We start from the raw sequence: 21,618 nt of genomic DNA, 5'->3' as shown, positions 1-21,618 counted from the left end.
GAAACCTCATCTCTACTAAAAATACAAAAATTAGCCAGGTGTAGTGGCCCACGCCTGTGGTCACAGATACTTGGGGAGCTGAGGTGGGAGGATGGCTCCAGCCCTGGAGGCAGAGGTTGCAGTGAGCCAAGATAGTGCCACTGGAGGCCAGCCTGGGTGACAGAGCAAGACCTTGTCTTAAAAAAAAAAAAATTGTGTCCTGCTAGAAATAAACACTGAAGAGTTTATTTTGTATCTAAGATTAGGTGTCTTTTACTATCATGAAAACAGTAAATGGATTAGAGAAAACAACCAAACAGTAGCCCACTTATTTTTTTCTCTTGGTATTCCACTCACAAATTATAAACAGGAAATCTACATTGTGTTTTCTAATGTTTTAAAAACAGCACACTTTTGTATGACAATCTTGACTTCGTTTTTGAAAACTTACTTCATTAAAAGAAATTTTTTTTAGAGACAAGGTCTCACTGTCTTGCCCAGGCTGGTCTTGCACTCCTGGGCTCAAGCAATTCGCCTGCCTCAGCCTCCCAAAGTGCTGAGATTACAGGTGTCAGCCACCACACCTGGCCTACTTCTAATAGTTACAGAAATTTATATACTTAAGACCTAAGAAACTATATAAAGAAGCAATTAAAAAAACCTACCGTCCATTCTTATCCTCCATCTGAAGGTGGTACTGAATAGAATCGGTTGACAATGTCTTTGGAGTTCCTTCTCCCCATTTCAGCTTAAGGTTCTGGTGGCTAAAGGCAACACATTCCAGACGAGGTGGATCAGGAGGGAGAGGCTTAGTTTTTAATTTTATCATATGGCTGAAAGGACCAGCTCCAAGGCTATTCAAGGCTTGAATTCGTATTCTAAGCGCCACATAAGAAAAAAAGTTTGGTTATGATTGTTTTATTTAAAGTGTCTCTCTGGTCTAGGCAAAAATCAACATAATTTTTAGAGTATACCTGTATGTTGTATCTGGTTGCAAATTGTTGATAATATAGCTTGTAACCTTTCCCACTGTTAGGGATTGTTTATCTCCAAAGTCTATGCTGTAGGCAAGGATTTCCGAACCATGATCACAAGGCTTTTCCCAGCTTATTGCAAGGCATGTAGAAGGTGAATAATGGGGATTTTCTATCTCATCATCGCTTATTTCTTGAAGACAGGTCACAGTGCCAGGAACTGATGGTGGAGTCACACAGGCTACTACTTCACTGAAAGGGCCTGCACCCACAACACTCAGAGCCTACAAATTAACAGAGCCTCCGAGTTAACAAAGTCATGACCATGAAAATGCCAATGAAATATAAAACTCTGGATAGAGTTAAGTGACAAGGTACTGATCATCTTTACCTGGACCCTGCAATAATAGGTAGTTGCTGGTGAAAGTCCTTTTATTTCATAACTGAGACCAGGCCCACAGTAACATATCTGCATACTTCCTTCAACTCCTCCCCACTCCAATCGATATTCAGTGACATCTGTTCCATTACTCAAAGGAACCTTTAAATTAAGAAAAGGATAAAGGTCTTAGTCTTGATGTTGATTAAATAGCTTTTGGCCAAAAATGCTCTTTACCTGAGCACATGTAAAACTAGATTGCTTTTGAGTTTCTTTAAAACTTTTAAGCACAATCAAAACTGTTCAATTTTACATTTTTTATTCATTAAGATTATCTGAATTTAAGATTGGTCAAATATATAACTGTTTTGAATTAGAAGTAGAAATATGACTAAGTCACTTTAGAAAGAGTGTTTTAAGGTAAATATATTTCAAGATAATTCTATTAATATGAAATGTTAAAAGCATACACACATTTTGTTAAATTTCAAAGGGAACTGAAAATATAATAATTATCATCACTGATTATTACTATCCACAATAAGTACACTGGAAATGTGTACTGGATAAATATAAGAGAAATAGAATTTACTAATTCCTGTGTATGTCTATTCTGAACATTAAACTTACAGTGGCTGAAATATCTCAGTACTGAGACAAAGCCATTCATAAAAATACAAAGCACATAATGAACAGGAATCTAAATATTTGTAATGCAAATATACCTTACTCAAATTCTTCAAAGAGGAAAAAGAAGTCACTGTTTTTCATGTGAATTAAACTAGGGCTTACTCTGTATAATATAGGCGGTAAAAATGAACAGTATCTTTATTCTTTTATATAAACTATTCTATTCACTTAAGAAAGTAGATACAAGTCAATGGAAATTACAATACCTCCCAATTCACTTGTGCACAAGTTGCAGATCTACATGTCACTTGAGGGGGCTTGCACTGATCTGGTGGCCCAGGGGCTGTAGTAATATCACATTTTTCTGAAAATGGTCCAAACTAGAAAAACAAATGTAACTAGTGTTTTTATTTTTCACCCTTAAATGTCCACTGATTGCACAGAACTGCATATTTAAAGATTCATTAATAATTAAAGTCTTTTCCCTGTGTTTCAAGATTAATTTGGTCATAATTCTATAAGTATTCACATTAACTAAAAAGACTTAAAAATCATGAAAGTAAAGGTGTGAGAAATTTTAAAGTTTCATTTACCTATACTTTCTTCTGCCCCTTATTTCTTCAGGAAATGGTTTTTGCAAGAAGGGCAGGACATTAGGGAATGAGGTCGGTGGAATAATTCAGGAGAAATATAAGGAGTGAAGAAATTGATACTAATTAAAGGTACGGGAGATGGTAGGTGTAAATTATTATTTTTAATTTTTTAATACTTCATGAATCTTTCTTAGGCATATTCCATATCAAATTTTACCAACATTCTGTTCTATAAATTTGTTTATTTTGTACCAGAATTTGATTTTTCTGTTCCATGCTAAAAAGCTCACTTTCTCATAATTACTTTTAACATACATTACCTGGAATATAAAAAATTTTATTCAGTATTGGCAAATTCCTTCCCCGACACATAGGAGAACAATTACAGAAATTTCTAGTCATCAATTTTTTAAAGCTCATTAGCAAAAGAAAAGCCCCAATACACTGGTATTTTCACTTAACAGTGGCGCATCATTATAATGGTCAGAAGTAAACCTACTTGTTACTGCACTGTATCAGGCAGTTTTGCCAAATGCCCATCTTTAAGAGCTAGCTCAACTTCTTTTTTTTTTTTTTTTTTTTTTTTTTGAGACAAGGTCTGGCTGGCTCCATCACCCAGACTGCAGGAGTGCAGTGGTGCAAACATGGCTCACTGCACCCTCGACTTCCTGGGCTCAAGCCATCCTCCCACCTCAGCCTCCTGAGTAGCTGGGACTACAGGTGTGCACTACCATGCTGGGCTAATTTTTCTACTTTTTACAGAGACAGGGTTTCACCATGTTGCCCAGGTTGGTCTCAGACTCCTGGGCACAAGTGGCCCTCCTCTCTCAGAGGGAGGACTGCTTGAGCCAAAGTGCTGGGATTACAGGCATGAGCCACTGGGCCCAGCCAGCTACGAAAACTCTAAGAAACTCAACTTCTCAGAAAATTCTATGGAAACATTCAGTTGTTAACAAAGATTTAATATTAAAATTATTCCAAGTTATTTATTTTTAATTTAGGAAAAAACATGTATTAATCACCAATAAAAATGTTAATAAATAACAGTAGACTTACCAAAGGGTAGGGATTTTAAAAATATCAAGTTTCATGAATATTGGTAAAAAACCTTAAGAAGGTGAAACCAACTATTCAATGTAACCATTAGGCCCTAAAAATAACAGTATAATACTTTAAAAATAAAATTTTAAAAAGTTTTTCCAAAAGAAAATAGTTCACTCCTTGACCATACTTATTCAGAGTATCAGTGACTTCAGATAATGTTAAGTCCTTCATTTTTCCTCCAAATCCGATTGCACAGGGAATATACACCATTTTGTATCATCACAATGTCATTAATATCTCAGGCTAATATTGTGAATGTAACTTTTATAAAAAAGTAAAAAATCAAGGCTACTATATATGGCAAACAGAAACAAACGTAAATGTTTCCTTTTGTTTACAGCACTGATTTTAGCTAGACTTTAAATGAAGGTCATCAACTCTCCTGAAATAACCTCAACCTTTGGCCATAAATCTACAGTATAAATATGATGAATAAAGTTAAACTATATACTAATCAATTATAACAACTAATATGGCTCTTGAAGACCAATCTTATAAGAAAAGTATTATTTGATATGGTGAGAAAATACAGACAAATCTGCACAATCTAACATCTATAAAGGGCAAAATCATAACTCCAACTTCCTTATAGAAACTATTTCATCTGTATAATTATAAATGTTAAGGAATCTTGCATTTTATAAACAGAAGATGGGCTCACTTTAATTATATCAACTTTAAAATTTATATTAATAAGGTTAAAAAATCTTTCCATAAAACTTTATATAGTTTAAAGCTATATACCAATCTATAAATCTCAGAAAATGGGAAAAAAAAGAAACCTTTTATACTATCATATGTATAAAACAAGAAGTAGACTGTGATTTTGTTTAAGGCAATGCTGGGCTATTTCACAAATCACCACTTCAAATATTTGCACTGCTCAACACTACCAGTTTCTATCATATTCACGATTAAAAAAAAAATCAAATGTTTATAAAGTCTTCAGTAAACTCCTTATTCACATTTCCATTATATTTCATGGACTCATAGTAACCATATCCTGTTAGAAGCAATGAAAAAAAAAAACAAACCTGTAGCTATAGGAAACTGCTAGAGAATATGCTTTACTCTCACATGAATACCACCCAAAAATCCCAGATGGCAAGTTTACAAGGCAGAGCAAAATGGTGATATAATGCGCCTGCTTTGTGAAAAGTAATCTTGAAACCATCTTGAAAATAAATATTTCATGTAAAAATCAATGAACTATGGCAGATAGTTTTATTAGTAGTTCAAAAGTTCCTAATTTAAAACAATAAATTTGAAAACCCAATCAATTTTAAAATTCCAAATATGTTATTATTTTTTTGAGAAAAAGCCTGTTGCCCAGGCTGGAGTTCAGTGGCACAATCTCAGCTCACTGCAACCTCCACCTCCTGGGTTCAAGCGATTCTTGTGCCTCAGCCTCCTGAGTAGCTGGGACTACAGGTGTGGGTACCACCAAGCCCAGCTAATTTTTGTATTTTTAGTAGATATGGGGTTTCCCGATGTTGGCCAGGCTGGTCCCGAACTCCTGGCCTGAAGTGATCTGCCAGCCTCGGCCTCCCCAAGTATTGGGATTACAGGTGTGAGCTACTGTGCCTAGCCAAAATTCCAAATATAAATCTGTCATTTAATAGTTTTTTGTTTTTAATTGCTTTTTTTTGTGAGTCGCCCAGGCTGGATGTAGTGGCATGATTTCAGCTCACTGTAACCTCCGCCTCCCAGGTTCAAGTGATTTTCCTGCCTCAGCCTCCAGAGCAGCTGGGATTACAGGCACACGCCACTATGCCCAGCTAAGTTTTGCATTTTTAGCAGAGAAGGGGTTTCACCATGTTGGTCAGGCTGGTCTCGAACTCCTGACCTCAAGTGACCCACCCGCCTTGGCCTCCCAAAGTGCTGGGATTACATGCATTTACCACCGTGCCTGGCCAATATGTCATTTAATAGTATAGACTTACAGACTGCTAGTGGCAGCAAATGATTTACAATAATAAGTATATATAAAAGGTCAGGTGCAGAGGCTCATGCCTGTAATCCCACCTCTTTGGGAGGCTAAGGTGGGGGAATCACTTGAGCCCGAGAGTTTGAGACCAACCTGGGAAACATAAGGGGACCCCCATCTCTACAAAAAAGTAAAAAATCAGCCTGGCATGGTGGTGTGCACCTATAGTCCCTGCTACTCAGGAGGCTGAGGCAGGAGGATCGCTTAAGCCTGGGAGGTTGAGGTTGCAGTGAGCCATGATCATACCCCTGCTCTCCAGCCTGGGTGACAGATACCCTGTCTCAAAAAAAAAGTCTGTCTATCTGTCTATACACACACATACATACAAAGCTATCTACAAATAAAGAGTACTGTTATACATGTTATAAGGCAACCTAAGAAAACATATCAGTCACACAGATAATTCAGTTTAGTTCATGGAGAGCATGGAAAGGGCCACTAAATGATAGAAACTTGAGGTTTAGCACAACTATTTATAAGAACTGAAGTAAGGATTCTGTTCCTCAAGTCCTATAGGGATTAAAAAAAGTTTTCCATGACAAATGTCATTTTTTTGCCCCCCTTTTTTGAACAAGGTTAATTCATGTCAACGACAACAAAATAATGACAAAGCTTCACCATTCTAGCATGCTGAATGGATTTTATTTAAAATAAAACTGTAAATAGTGTACTTATAGTACATTATTTATCAGTACTGCTCTCTGGTAGGCATAAATTTTATCTTAAAATCTGGAATAGCTTTAGAAAGGTCTAAAATGTATATTCTCTGGAAATATGGAAAGTAAATATTTACTTAAGGTGATTTTGACAAATTATCACAAACCTGAAAATATAAATTAAGACGTAAGTATTAAAGATGCGATCCTAGTGTACTGCAGCCTTGTGAGGCTGACAAGATGGCTTCTTACAGAAAGGAATGACTTGTGTAAGAACAGCCTAAGTATATAAATTTGACATATAAGAAATTTAGGCCGGGCATAGTGGCTCTTGCCTGTAATCCCACTACTTTGGGAGGCCGAGGTGGGTAGATCTCTTCAGCCCAGGAGTTTGAGACTAACCTGGGCAACATGACAAAACCCCCTCTCTACTAAAAATATGAAAAAATTATCCAGGTGTGGTGATGTACACCTGTGGTCCCAGCTACTTGGGAGGCTGAGGTAGAAGGGTCACCTGAGCCCAGGAGGCGGAGGTTGCAGAGAGCCAAGATCATACCACTGCACTCCACCCTGGGTGACAGGGTGAGACCCTGTTTCAAAAAATCAAACAGAAATAAATTGAAAAATAAGTTTACAGATGTAAATACAGAACCCTGTTGGACAACAGGATTTGAAATATAGTATAGTTCACCAAAATAATGGGTAGGAGAGAACTGTCAGTTTAATTCTATAAAAATTTTAATTATAGAATAGTTGAAAGAAATTGTTATTTAGCTGAGATAGGAAATTACTGCTTTGTCCTTAGGGAACCTGCTTTATTGCAGAGAGATGAGAGGTGTCATAGCTGAGTGGAAAGAGCTTTGGCTCTGGAGTCTGACAAACTAAGGTTTGTAGCTTACCTCTATCACTTATTAGTTTGTATGACTGTGGGCAAAATATTTAGCTTTCCTGAACCCGTTTTCTTAGTTGTGAAATGGAGATATCACCTACTTTGTCCACTTTTTGGAGTTATATATTAAATACATAGATAATATTTCAAAAAATACATACAAAACCAGAATAGTTTCAAGCATAAGTTTTTTTTCATTTGGGCAAAAAAAATGAATCATAATTAGTTGCCAACTGAAAGTAAATGCTACTTTAGCCTCAAAAAACTTCAATCAGCCTCAAAAAACTTCAGTACTTATGATTTTACTTCTACTCTTAAATTGATTAAGTAAACTCTATTAACACTGCCTAAAAGGTAAACTCTAGCCCAGCTGAAGTCCAAAGTGTCACAAACTGTAAGTGGGATCTAAAAATACTGAGATTTCATAAAAATTAAGTTATGGAATATACTGACTTCTCTTGTATTTATCAATGTAGGCTTGTTAAAAATTGTTAAATTTGGAGTCATATGTTAAAGCCAAATGGCCAAATAACGGATATGATGATGTATGTTAAAATGAAACATATATCACCATTGTGATTATAATTCTACCAGCACAGTCTTCTTACCCCCATTTTGTTAGCTGCACGTAGTCTGAAGCTGTATGTCTTTCCAGGAAGAAGGCTGCTCACTGTACATTCTACTTCAGAACCTTGGTAAACTTCTCTAGGTTCATCTTTTTCTATAGGAGACATTTCCACACTGTAACAGGAAATGGGTGATCCACCATCAACCAGAGGGGGTCCTAAAAGATGGAAAGATTAATGCAATTTAGCAAGACGAATACTTCCTGTTCTAGCTTAATTATAATTTATTACCAAAATGGAAATTACCCCATCGTAACTGTATTTCTTTTGCTTTGGGTCTACCCTGTAATCTGGGAGGGAGGCATGGGCCAGGAGGCACAGCTGGAGTCTGCACAAGTAAAGATTCAGAGACCTGCCAAAACAAAAGCAAAAAGAAAACAAAAATGCCCCAAAACCAAATAATCAGATTGCTTTTGGTAAGGAAAAATAATATAAACACAAATATTGCACTGATAATTTGAAATTGTACTTGATTGTCAACAAAAAAGGAATAAAGTTCTGAAAAAAAATGAAAACCCAATTAAATAAAAACTCAAAATTTTCATAGACAAAGAAAGACATGTACTGTGCAACTACTATATACAAAGCAAGTTACTGAAAAAGAACTTCAATGAACCCTTCCTTTCCTTTTCTTTCCATAACTAAAGAAAAAAACAACTTCCAACACAATTTAATGGGCAATATTTTTGATCTTCTCCAAAAGGATCCATAAATCTCTTCTAAGGAGGGATGTTTTAAAATACTGTATATGCTGTTTGTATTGTTGTAAGGAGGTTTAGAATATTTTGGCTACTTTACTACTGTAGACTGTATTTTTAACCTAAACACTGATTGATTTATTTTTAGAGATGGGGTCTTGGTATGTTGCCCAGGATGGAGTGCAGTTGCTATTCACAGGTATGATTACAGCCTCAAATTCTTGGGCTCAAGCAATCCTCCCACGTCCAGAGTAGCTGAGACTATACACATTTGTCACTGCACCAAGCTTAACTTATACATTAAAAGATTATCTTTCCTTCATCCTTTCCACCTAAAAATAATTCTAAAATCAGGTAAGCTTTTCCAGTTACTTGGCATCTTTCTAGGTATTTGATACTGCTTTTAGTTTCTATGCTATATTTATATTTTAAAAAGCCTTTATTTTTAAAGACACTCTGTTAAAAACAATGCCACACTGGGCCGGGCGCGGTGGCTCACACCTGTAATCCCAGCGCTTTGGGAGGCTGAGGCGGGTGGATCACAGGGTCAGAAGATCGAGACCATCCTGGTTAACATGGTGAAACCCAGTCTCTACTAAAAATACAAAAAAGTAGCCGGGCATGGTGGCAGGCACCTGTAGTCCCAGCTACTTGGAAGGCTGAGGCAGGAGAATGGTGTGAACCCAAGAGGCAGAGCTGGCAGTGAGCCGAGATCGTGCCACTGCACTCCAGCCTGGGCAACAGAGTGAGACTCTGTCTCAAAAAAAACAATGCCACAAAATCAGTGGCATATTACTTACTTGCAACATATTAAGGTTCATACTTAACATTCTTTTTAAACACAAAATATTTGGTCATCTTTTTATCAGAAAGCTATCCTATATAAAAATGCTGTAAAATGCTATAGTAGAATAGGATTTTGTGCATGTGTATGTGTTGTTGCTTTTCTTAAATCCAGGGAGATTTTCTTACTGGATAAAATGAAGCAACTGGAGCACAAGCCAGTTGGGCAGGACTCACACTCAGTTTCACATTAGTTTCATTTTCAACAAAATGCCTACATTTCATTTTTAAAAAAGAATACTTTCATTGCATTAAATTTCATTTCAAAAAAAAAACAAACCCAGCAATTATGAATGATCCAAGAAACCATTCTTGGTTTAATTCATTAAAAAAAAAAAAATCACTTGGCCGGGTGCGGTGGCTCATGCCTGTAATCCCAGCACTGTGGGAAGCTGAGGCCGGTGGATCACAAGGTCAGGAGTTCGAGGCCAGCCTGGCCAACATGGTAAAACCCCGTCTCTACTAAAAATACAAAAATTAGCCAGTTGTGGTGGGGGGCGCCTGTAGTCCCAGCTACTAGGGAGGCTGAAGCAGGAGAATTCTTGAACCCAGGAGGCAGAGGTTGCAGAACCCAGGAGGCAGAGGTTGCAGTGAGCCCCGATCGTGCCACTGCACTCCAGCCTGGGCGACAGAGTGAGACTCTGTTTCCCAAAAAAAAAAAAAAATCACTCATTAATAAACATACATCCCTAGAACATTATGTCTTTATATCAATGGTACACTTTAAGTTCATTTTGGTTATTGAGTCTCTAATAATAAAATAATGGCCAACTTTTTTGAAGTAAGTAAATATTAGAAAGTAGATTTAAACAGCAGATACTATTTTATGATGTGTCCTCACACACATAATTTATGGAGCAGTAAATCGGTCTATAATTATTTTATTTCTATTTCTGCTTAGTATGGTTATTGAGCATCATTCTCAAATTTATCTTTATAAAATTTTCTCCAATGTTTTCATGTATTTGTTTTTCCAAAGCTGAATACCAACCAGACAACAGACACACACTGAATACTTACTGTGAGCTAAGTACCACATTAGAATATTTTGGTCACTATCAAATTAACCCAACAGGTTACAGAAGTTACTTTTCTCCATTTGTGGATATGTTTCAATATTTGAAGTGGCACCTGGTGATCCTACCCCATTTGGCCAAACTTAATAACAACACAAAAGAATCTACATATAAGTATTACCGCACTCTGTCCTCCATCACTGATGCAGTAAACTCGTAAACGATAGAAACAGCCTGGATTCAGTCGATCACAAAGATGTTCCCTGGTAGCACCACTGTATATCATTTCCCATTTGTTTCCTGTAAGGTGAGGAATTGAGTTCAATCAGATACTAGGTAATGTTTAACGTTTTGGTATCATGGACACATCAGGTATCCTAGCTTCACAAAGTAAGTATTTGTGTAATTTGTCAGAAACAATTTAGGTTTGTTTCGGTTTCCTGGAAATGATCTAATTTTCTTTATGTGTGCAGCTTCCTAGACAAGTCTGCATGGCTTTGTGGAAGTGAAATATCTCTGTAACTCTGTACAGACTTTGGCCTAGATTGATAATTTACTTTTAATTAAGCATTTTAAATGTGTTTACTGGTCCAGTAATAACGTTATAGCATACAAAGAGTACAAAAAACCAGTATCAGAGGAAGTCTAGTCCTAATTAAAAGACATCTTTTTTTTCTTTTTGGCAGGAAATAGGTCATTTCATAGAAATAAACACTGCTAAATGTGTGATTCAAGAATAAAGTTCACTAGTCATAAAACTTACTACTAAAACTAGTATGATGTGAGTTAAATTTTAGAAGTTAATCCTTCTCTGATATATCTGTATATAAATCTAACTGAATAAACTAACCTTCAGAAGATTCATAGTATCTAATGACTTGGTCTAGGTGTATAGAGGCTGAGCAATGTAAATAAATTAGAACAAAAAGAACATGTAAATGCAATGATACAGGTGTTCAGCACTCTTACATTTGATTCACTGTATTTCTGGAAATCACAATTTAAAGTGGATCATAACAGGCAAAATCCTAACTGCTACAAACAAAGAAAAAAAAAGTCCAGGAAAAAAAAAACGTCTTGGTGAGGTGCCGCCATTTCATCCATCCTCGGTTTCTATGCCTTTCGCAGAGCTTCCAGCAGCGCTACGTTGGGCCAGAGCATCCGGAGGTTCACAACCTCTGTGGTCCGTAGGAGCCACTGTGAGGAGGGCCCTGGGAAGAATTTGCCATTTTCAGTGGAAAACAAGTGGTCGTTACTAGCTAAGATGTGTTTGTACTTTGGATCTGCATTTGCTACACCCTTCCTTGTAGTAAGACACCAACTACTTAAAACATAAGGATGTTTCAGTTCATCCATTAACAGATATGAAGAGCATTTTAAGAGGTACAGCCTCTGGAAGTGGATCAAACTTGAACTCATATGGCATACTAGATATGTTTGTCAATAAACTTATGACATTAAAAAAAAAAAATCCAGGACAACCCAAAGTGAAGTGAACATCTTTTTATGGTGTACCTTATGAAAAGCAAGAAGGAAGAAAAGATATGACATAAAATGTAAAGCCATAAAGAACAGAAAGAGACTGGCTGGAATAAATCTATCAGTGTTTAATATCCATTCATACCGTTAGAACCTTCTGCCATCTCCACTACATATTTATTGATGGCTGCTCCGCCATTGTCTTTTGGTGGATCTATCCAAAGAAGCAAAGTAGTATTAGGCAAGGTACAAAACAACATAAAAATGATAAAAAAAACCTAATAAACAGAATACCAAACTAGGTTTTAAAAAAAATCACCTGCAATGACTTAATACCAGTACCCAATTACTCCATGCTGTTGTCATCTGCTTTTCACTTAATTTACCATATTTAAAATACGGCTCTCTATAACAATTTTTAATGGCTGCATGATATTCCATTTACTTATTTTTATTTATTTTTTTTAGATGGAGTCTCACTCTGTTGCCCAGGCTGGAGTGCAATGGTACAATCTCGACTCACTGCAACCTCTGCCTCCTGGGTTCAAGCGATTCTCCTGCCTCAGCCTCCTGAGTAGCTGGGACTACAGGCATGTGCCACCATGCCCAGCTAATTTTTGTAGTTTTAGTAGAGACGGGGTTTCACCATGTTGGCCAGGCTGGTCTCGAACTCCTGACCTCATGTGATCTGCTCGCCTGGGCCTCCCAAAGTGTTGGGATTACAGGCGTGAGCCACCATGCCCAGCCTCCATTTACTTTAGATGTTAAGGTTGTTTGAAATTTTTGAATATTATAAATATCATTGAAGCATTTTTATTGGTCTGAATTTTTCAGGCAAGGGTCAAGTTTATGGGATCTTTGTTTTTCCATTAGGTATGTAGGTAGGTGCTCGATAAATGTTTGTTTTAAATGAATGGTTTTCATTTCTTACGAGAGCCAGATGACCCAGGTGACTTTAGCTGCAAGTTCAGTAATCCTTCATTTCACAGTGCTACCCCTGCTCATTATCTTACAGTGGATCACAAGTTCCTTTTTATCATATCTTAACCTAGCATGTATGAGTATAAGGTTTTCCACAAAAAACATACCCAATGAATGACTCTCACATTTCTTTTTGGACTGGCTTGAGATAACAAATTTACTCAAATATCTTAAAAATTATCTTCATATTCAAATTATTTTAATCAAACGCAAAAGTAATAATGTATAAACATGCATAATATCTTACCCCAAGTTATTTTAAAACTGTGTGAATGTATCTTTCCTTTCACTGAAGGCTTTACAGGTATGCCTGGTTTATCAGGGCAAGTAGTAAATTCTACTACTTCACTTGGATTACTTTTACCTTCTGAGTTGTAAGCAATAACCTGTGATGAGAACAGAAAGACATTAAATAATACACTTGATACCTAATGATACTGGCTTAATAAACAAAGTGATAGGAGACAAACAGCTTCAACCAAATGATAAAATACATTTTTTTTAGCTTGGAATGGCTTGTTCTTTGAGAATTGCTTGTCTCCAATAGATACTTGGCATATATGAAGAGTATGCAACTGTACTTCCCCTTTTAGAGTCCGTCCTGGGAATACAAGTGTAAAACCTAATATTTTGATACTAAATAAGAATCAAAGGAACAAGCTATAATCTGGTGATTCTTCATGGGCTTTAGGCTTGCTTTGTTTCTTCTTTTAATATTCTTTGTGAGTTTAGAAAGAGGTCCACACATTCTCTGAATCTCCTTTCTTCAAAAGGTGAAGTCTAATCCCCCTTCCCTTGTGTGTGTGTTATACTTAATGACTCACTCTAACAGAATACAGCAGAAATGACGGTGTGTGTAACTTCCCTATGGAAAAACTCATGTGGTGAGGAACTGAGGGTTCCTGGAGACAACCATGTGAGTGAACCTGAAAGTGAGTGAAGTCCCAGGAGAGCCTTGAGATGACTGCAACCCCAGTTGACATCTTGATTACAACCTCATAGAGACCCTGCATCAGAATTACCCAGTTAAGCTGGTTCTCAATTCCTGACCCACAGAAACTATAAGTTTGTTTTTTCAAGCTGCTAAATTTTGGGATAATTTGTTATAAAGCAATAGAGAAATATAATTCCAATCTAGGTATTATTCTATTATAGAAATTTAACTATACCTGTATTGTTACATTTTCTCCTCTACTGAACTTAAAGATCCTCAAGTCCAATATCGAACCATGATTTTTTCTTCTCTAAACCTGCCCCTCTTTTTCTCTCCCCACAGTAAAAAGCTCTACCATCTACCTAGTTGCTCAAGTCAAAAGTGTTAGAGACAAACTGCCCCAAAAAAGCTTCTTGGTACTGCTGACACTCCCCTCAAACCTCTTCATGCTGCCCACCCCCCTCCCCCTTATGCTCTGCAACTCTTCTCCGTGCTGCCCACCTTTCCCTCTGAGCCCCTTTACATTTCTAAGCCCTTATCTAGGTGCCACAGTGAAGCCAGCAGACTTCACCTATCAGGCCTTGCTGTGATAAGCAAATCCCAATTACAGGCCATTGGGACCGCACAGGGGGAGGTCGTGGGAAGCACAAACAAGCTTTACCTACCTGTAAGTTCCTTCATTTAGCTGCTACCACAAACGTCACAAGGTGATATATGATAAAGTTAACCAACAAACGACCCCAGGGTCTCTCTCCCTAATATAAACCCCTCATTTTATAAGCTCAGGGCTTCCTCCTCTGTCTGTAGTGGAGCAGCCGGCAGGTTCAATAAACTTACTCGGCTGACTTTGGGTCTATTCTTCCTCTCGGTTGACCTTACAAAAAGGAGACATCCTTGATTCTTCTCTAAACCGCATCCAATCTCTTACTATATCTGGTTAACTTTACCTCCACTTCACTGTTCTTTACAACTACGACCACTTTAATGAAAGCCTCCTTTCTCCTATCTTTCCTGAGTGACTGTAATTATACCACTAGCTAGTTTCCCAGTGTACATTCTTGCCCTTGACCCCCAACTACTTTCTACACCGAAGCCAGAGGGACTTTTTATCACTGCTTAGCTCAGAACCCTCTAATGGCTTCCCATCTTACTCAAAATAAAATCTAAATTCCACACCATGCCTACAAGGCCCTATGTGATTTCATCCTTAACTACCTCTTGAAACTCCACTGTAGGGTCTTTGTGCTAGCAGTTATTTCCTCACTTGAATGTTTTTCTGATTTTGACATGCTACTTCCTTGTTACTCAGATCTGTTTAAATGTCGTTTCCAAGAAGACTTCCTTAACTACCCAGTCATTCTCTCTTACCCCATTCTATTTTAATTAACCTGCATTGCACTTACCACAATCTATTTGTTTGCTTATTTATTGTCCACTCCCCTCATCAGAATATCTGTTGTAGTCTTAGTGTTTAGAACAATGCTTAGCAGAGAGTAGATGCTCAACAGATATTGGTTGAATGAATGACTCATAGATGGGGACTATGATGCTATATAACACCATACACAAGGATATGAGTAAATCTACCACCCCAAATAAATCACAAAGCCCATCAGAACTCAGTAAAGTTTAGTCCAATTGTTCAATTTTGCTCAGGCTTCCTCAGTCCTCTCACAGTCACATGGATTTTCAGGATGTTTTCTTACTCTACTCCTTTATAAATGAGACTACAAATGGGTTTAAAACACTTCTCAATGTTGTGCACAGAATCTACTTAAACCTTTTAACCAGAAGAGTCCTCCTAAAAACTATAAAGATTCATTTAATTATGTTTTTAAGGCTCTATAGTTCAACATTGTCTCCTTTTACTGTAAAGCACCTTCTAGTCATAAAGGTAATTAAAGGTATAAAGTCAAAAAGATAATCTCCCCCCACCCAAATTTTACAAATAATCAAAATGTTCATTTAGTGCCTATCACATAAGGAGCACTGTGCTAGGAACCCTGTGTGAGCAGATCGTACCTTGAAGGAGTTTAGAATCTTCATGCAGAAGATAAGCAATATGCATATCAAAAGAATGGGGCAGGAGAAGAAAGATTACTAAGGCCTAAAATGGTTTAGGAAGGCTTTGAAAAGGGAAATGGAAGTGTTATGGAGTCTTCCTGGGCAATAGCAATCAAAGGGGAAGCTTGGGTAAGAGAAAAAACAGAAAGCCCTGTACATAAGAGCACAAGTGAATAGTAAACAGCTCTGCTCAGGGACAGATGAGTAGTTAATCTGGTGAGGTAGCTGGTTCAAGTATGGACTGGAAGGTAGTAAATTTTAAAAACTGAACAGAAATATAAAGAATCTTATATCAAACTAAGGAAATTGTTTCTTAGAGGGAAAGGTGTTTTTCAGAAAGACTAATCTAGGTATAGAAAAGAACCTGGATTGGAAGGTAAAAAAAGAGCCTGAAGGCAGTTATATACATAATATGTTTGAAGATTTAGTATTCTTCAAGACAGAAATGGCAGATGATATATGGCAAAAAGATGGTATATCCAAGCAAGAGAGGGATACACCAAGAAGACCTAAGGACTTAGCTAGGGCACACTTAGGGCAGAAGTGACACCAGACAAGATGAGAGGAAGAAAACATGACTACATACTATGTGTACTGTAACAGATGCTGACATAAATGAATTTCAAGGATGGAACATAAAAGTAGTTAATGGAGCCAGATAGAAGCTGTTTTGATTTCTCTTTACCTATAAAAAGACCTCAAAAAACAAGGAATAAGCTGAAAGTGAAAGTATCTAAAGGTTCTTAGCTCAAGATACCTTGACCTTTAGAAGCCTTACTACATCCAAAGTGGGGACTGGAAAGAAAAAAAGAAAAAAAATCCCAGAAGGCTTTCTACTTGAAAAACTTTTTCAGAAAATTCAGGAAATTCAGTTTTCTAGTGGCCTAGGATTATAGGACTGGCCACTCGGCTCTGAAGCCTTTGATCGTTTAAAAAAAAAATTTAGACACCAGGTCCTAGCCCAGCCTTCAGTGAACCATTCGATGAAATTAGAATTGCTTATAACTCTTAATTTTAAATAATTTTAAAGAATTCTGACTGCTTTGCTGTGCTTTAAAATTTTATTTTTGGCTGGGCGTCGTGGCTCATGCCTGTAATCCTAGTACTTTGGGAGGCTGAGGTGGGAGGATTGATTGAGTACAGGAATTCAAGACCATCCTGGGCAACATACAAGACTATCTCCACAAAAAAATTTAAAAAAATAAAAAATAGCCAGGTATGGTGGCTCATGCCTGTAGTCCCAGCTTACTCAGGAGGCTGAGGCGGAAGGAACCCTTGAGCTCAGGAGTTTGAGGCTGCAGTGAACTATGATTGTGCCAATGCGCTCCAGCCTGGGTGATGGTGTGAGCCCCTGTCTCAAAATAAATAAATAAATAAATAAAATTTTATTTTCATTCTTCTTTATCATTTAAATTTTTTCACTGTTCTTATCTTGTTTTAGTATTTTGGTTATCCCAGAATTGTCCTCAGTGTAGAACCTAGAGCTCTAGTATTTGGTAAACTTGGTCATATTAGTAGTTCACTTTACATTAATCATATTCTTATTGTTTCTTCAGAATAATAATATGCTACTTAGTCATTACTTCCTGGATTATTTTTTTTTTGTAGCTTTTCTCAAAGTGTTCTAAGATCTCTCTAAAATATTAAGATTTTATTTTGATACGACTGTTTGAAAGAATCTGCAATATCTAGCTAGAAAAGGAAGACCAAGACATAATAATAGGATTTAATGATTCAAAATGCCCTCAAGCTGGGTTCCCTGCACATGGCAGATTTAAAATAAGTGTCTGAGCTCCTAGAACTTCATACAAGCATCATTTTCTACTTCCTGTTTTTTTTTCCTCCTCTAGATCAGTTGTTTCCAAATTTTGGCAAGGATCAGAATTACTTAGAAGTATACCACAACAGACTGCTAGGCCTCTGCCCCCTAAATTTCTGATTTAGTAGATGGGGGTGGGGAGGGGCAGGGCCAGAGAATTTACATTTCTAACAAGTTCTCAGGCGATACTGATAAAATGGCCTGCTGACTACTTTGAGAACTATTGCTCCACATCTTAATAAGCCAGAATATAGCCTCCTTCCTTTTATCCAGTGATGAGTAAAGAGGTGGCTTTCAGACATATTGTCTTCCCATCTCCAACCTCATTATCTGGGAGAATTTTGTGCAACAGCCTACTGTCTCCTTGGAGATTCTGACTGTATACTTCTCCCTCCCCTGAAATTTGACAGTGACCACCATAGTGAAACACACTTTAATTAATTAGTTAATACTATTAAGAGATGGGGTCTTGCTCTGCTGCCTAGGCTGGAGTGCAGTGACACGATCATAGCTCACTACAGCCTTGAAATCCTGGACTCATATGATCCTCCTGTCTCAGCCTCCGAAAGTGTTGGGATTATTACAAGCGTGAGCTACCATGCCTGGTGGCTTTTAAATAGAAAAAACAAATTTTTTTTTTTTTGAGACAGAATCTTGCTGTATTGCCCAGTCGGGAGTGCAGTGGCATAATCTTGGCTGACTGCAACATTTGCCTCCCAGGTTCAAGCAGTTCTTGTGCCTCAGACTCCCGAGTAGTTGGGATTACAGGCGTGAGCCACCATGCCTGGCCTAAATAGAAATTTGATTAGCTTATAGTAGAATGCTAAGGAATTTAACACATATGTATATTTGTATCCATTTCAGTCCCTATAATACCATGGTGTTACATGGTAGTAGAATTTTAGGATTTTCATAAACTTAACAAATTACAAAGACATTAACAACTTCCTCTTTAGGAGGCCTGTTGGAATGCTTCATTAATGAAGCAAAAATACAATCCAATATCATCACAAAACTGGAATGGATGTGCCTATTTCTCAGGTATTTTATAAATCTTGTAAATATGAAAATCATATTTAGAAATTAAATTGACATAGCATTATTGTAAGTTTTTAAAATGAAGCTAATAGCATAAAATAAAGCATAACAATTATTATGTGCTAAATAATCAAATTTCCCATTGCTAAAGACTTAAGATTCTCAAGAAGTAATAAAATTTATCTTTGCTTTTTAATAGTGAAAACAATTTACAGTGGCTTTTATCATTTATTTGAAATGGTTTGATTAAATAAGCACTGGCAGGAAAATTTAAATGTTGAATTTATCAACTAATGAGCAAAGTTTCTCACTGATGATGAAGGAAGTTAGAAATAAGGACAGGGGAAAACTAAAATTAACCTGTGGCACTGGATTAGAATTGAAGGTATCTGGTGTGAACTCATGATTTTTAAAAATACAGAGATACAGAGACACAGATATGTATCTGTGTTGTAATTGTCTATGTATATACACATGTATAAATATCTGCATATAAACTAAACATATACACACATATAGTTCCTAGCTGTGTCCATTGGGAGGGTGCTCAGGAGCAGTAAAACCTCTATGGCAATTAAGTATACTTAGTATCTAGATCTTGATTCCTAAATATCACTGTCCACTAAAAGGATCCTGGTGCTTTGAGAAATGGCCAATTCCAGAGTTGAAGAAGGTAAAGTTTAAGATGAGACTAGAAATCTTGTGCCAGAAAGGAAGGGCTCAAAGAATGAGAGACATGTCAAAAGGATTCTGAAGCCAGCTTGTAGGGGATCCCAAATCTGGGACAATTTGAGCCTCACAATAATCAAAGTAACAAAATATAAGCCATTTAACAGACTTCCATGAGTACATACTGATATAAATGGGGAGAAGAGAAAGTCTTTCTTTCCTTACAGTATAATACCAACTAATGAATGTAGAAAAAATGATACAATTTTAAAAATCACCACTTGGCACCATCAATCATGGTAATAATTGATTTAGGCAAGTATCACCAATGGGTGTTAAAACTATGGATGAAAGTTTGATGAGGAACAAGATGCTCACAGGGTACACAGTATTTACAAAATACTTATTAATTACAAACAAAAAAGAATAACTTTACAGTTATTATAAATATAAGAAGAATATGGTAGATACAGGCTTTATCAAGTGACTACCAGTAATAAGACAAATTGAAATTATACACCACTTGATATGATACATTGAGAAAAATGTAGCATTATTTTCTGTGATATTCCTGCCAACAAAGCATATACTTAGTATGTTCTAACATTCATATTTTAAAAGATGTTTGGTCACATTACACAAATAAGAGCCATATAAATTGGTTTTTGTTTTAAATATATAAAGTTTGAGAAGCACCGCTATATAACAAAGTAAAACAAAAAAGCTCACTAGAAAAGGTCAACATTATTTAAGATCTAAAACCAAAAGAGTGAAGTATATACTTGTCTTTAAAACAGTAAGAATAGAGGCTGGGTGCAGTGGCTTGTGTCTGTAATCCCAGAACTCTGGGAGGCCGAGGCAGGAAGATCACTTGAACCGAGGAGTTTGAGACCAGCCTGGGCAAGATGGTGAAACCTCGTCTCTACAAAATAAGTTAGCCAGGTGTGGTGGCATGCACCTGTGGTCTCAGCTGCTTGGGAAGCTGAGGTGGGAGGATGACTTGAGCCCAGGAGGTTGTGGCTGCAGTGAGCCATGATTGTGCCACTGCAGCAGCCTGGGTGACAGAGTAAGAGCCTGTCTCAAAAAACAAACAAACAAACAAACAAACAAACAAACGAACAGAAAACAAAGAACCCCAACACACCAGTAAGAATAGGAACAAGGAACAAATCGTTTAAGGGTTTTCAAAGCTTACCTTAAATTTATACTTAGTACTACGTCTGAGATTTTTCACTGTGTAAGCAAGATCTTCTCCATCATATTTAGGCTTAAAACCATATCCCTGGAAAAGGAAAAAACAAAGTCTTCATTCGATGTCTAAGAATAGAAATATGGGCAATAATGAATATGTGAAAAGACCTGGGTTTCTCTTCATCTTCTACTATGTGCAATATGACTAATGCTCTGTTGAGTGGAATCCTCACCTCGATGCTTCTGTCTTCAGTGGGTAGACCCGGAAATGCTTATTGAACATTTGGTAGAAGATGAAGCAGGCCACTTAGTCTCAGTAAATATAGTAGCCAAGAGAAGACGATCTTTGTTGAGGGAAGAGTTTAGAGTTGGAGCCAATGGTAACTTCACCATCAGTAAGCTATCCCAAGAACAGAGATTTCCCAGAGACATCGTGCAAGAGCTGAATAGAACTGTAAGTAGTTAACATATTTAACTTGCCTTTAACACATGGTTGTTTAAGTAAATAATTGAAGGGTTAATTGTGCTGGCAGGTGAGGATGTCACTTAGGTTTGGGATGGCTATTTCCAGCACTAGTGACAATGCTTTACAAATTTTCCGAACGTTATCATTTTTTGAATTTAAAAAATTGAGATATAATTCATATACTGTAAAATTCACCATTTCAAAGTATAAAATCTAATGGCTTACAGTGTATTCACAAAGTTGTGCAACCTTCCCCTAATTTCTAATTTCAGAAAAAGCCTGTCCTTTTTTGGGTAGCAGTCACTTCCCTCCACCTATCTACTAACATACTTCCTGTCTCTATGGATTTGTCTATATCCATATAAATGGAATCATATAATATGGAGTCTTTTGTAACTGGGTTCTTTAGCATAATGTTTTCAAGGTTGGTTCTTATAGGTCATCAAGGTTGGTTTCAAGGTTGTGGCATATACTGGTACTCTTTTTACGGCTGAAAAATATTCCATTGTATGGATACACCACATTTTGTTTATCCATCTATCTGTTGATGGACATTTGGGTTGTTTCCACTTTTTGACTATTATGAATAATGCTGCTATGAAC

General features: G+C 36.9%; 2 protein-coding genes across 11 annotated transcripts in view; one reads left to right on the top strand and one right to left on the bottom strand.

Annotated features, from left to right (window-relative positions):
• Positions 1–21,618, bottom strand: part of FNDC3A (fibronectin type III domain containing 3A) — a 228,546-nt gene that overhangs the window by 10,385 nt on the left and 196,543 nt on the right. For 9 of the 10 annotated variants that reach the window (XM_063792541.1, XM_522753.9, XM_063792542.1 and 6 more), the window contains 10 exons: positions 20,554–20,640; positions 13,082–13,220; positions 11,999–12,067; positions 10,556–10,674; positions 8,064–8,169; positions 7,800–7,975; positions 2,229–2,342; positions 1,345–1,494; positions 954–1,237; positions 645–857 (listed from right to left, as the gene is read on the bottom strand). In XM_063792541.1, the coding sequence (XP_063648611.1) occupies positions 645–857; positions 954–1,237; positions 1,345–1,494; positions 2,229–2,342; positions 7,800–7,975; positions 8,064–8,169; positions 10,556–10,674; positions 11,999–12,067; positions 13,082–13,220; positions 20,554–20,640 (1,457 nt within the window). The remainder of the gene's footprint in view (positions 1–644; positions 858–953; positions 1,238–1,344; positions 1,495–2,228; positions 2,343–7,799; positions 7,976–8,063; positions 8,170–10,555; positions 10,675–11,998; positions 12,068–13,081; positions 13,221–20,553; positions 20,641–21,618) is intronic. The other variant, XM_054664942.2, reaches the window with a different exon arrangement.
• On the top strand, positions 10,734–11,749 carry LOC107968018 (cytochrome c oxidase subunit 7C, mitochondrial-like). The gene is made up of 2 exons (XM_054665647.2): positions 10,734–10,764; positions 11,460–11,749. The coding sequence occupies exons 1-2, from the start codon at positions 10,734–10,736 to the stop codon at positions 11,708–11,710; spliced, it is 282 nt and encodes a 93-aa protein (XP_054521622.1). The 3' UTR covers positions 11,711–11,749.

This window comes from Pan troglodytes, chromosome 14 (assembly GCF_028858775.2).
Source record: "Pan troglodytes isolate AG18354 chromosome 14, NHGRI_mPanTro3-v2.0_pri, whole genome shotgun sequence".
Taxonomy (NCBI): domain Eukaryota; kingdom Metazoa; phylum Chordata; class Mammalia; order Primates; family Hominidae; genus Pan; species Pan troglodytes.
Note: the sequence above shows the minus strand (reverse complement) of the source record. Positions and strands in the feature narration are given on the sequence as shown.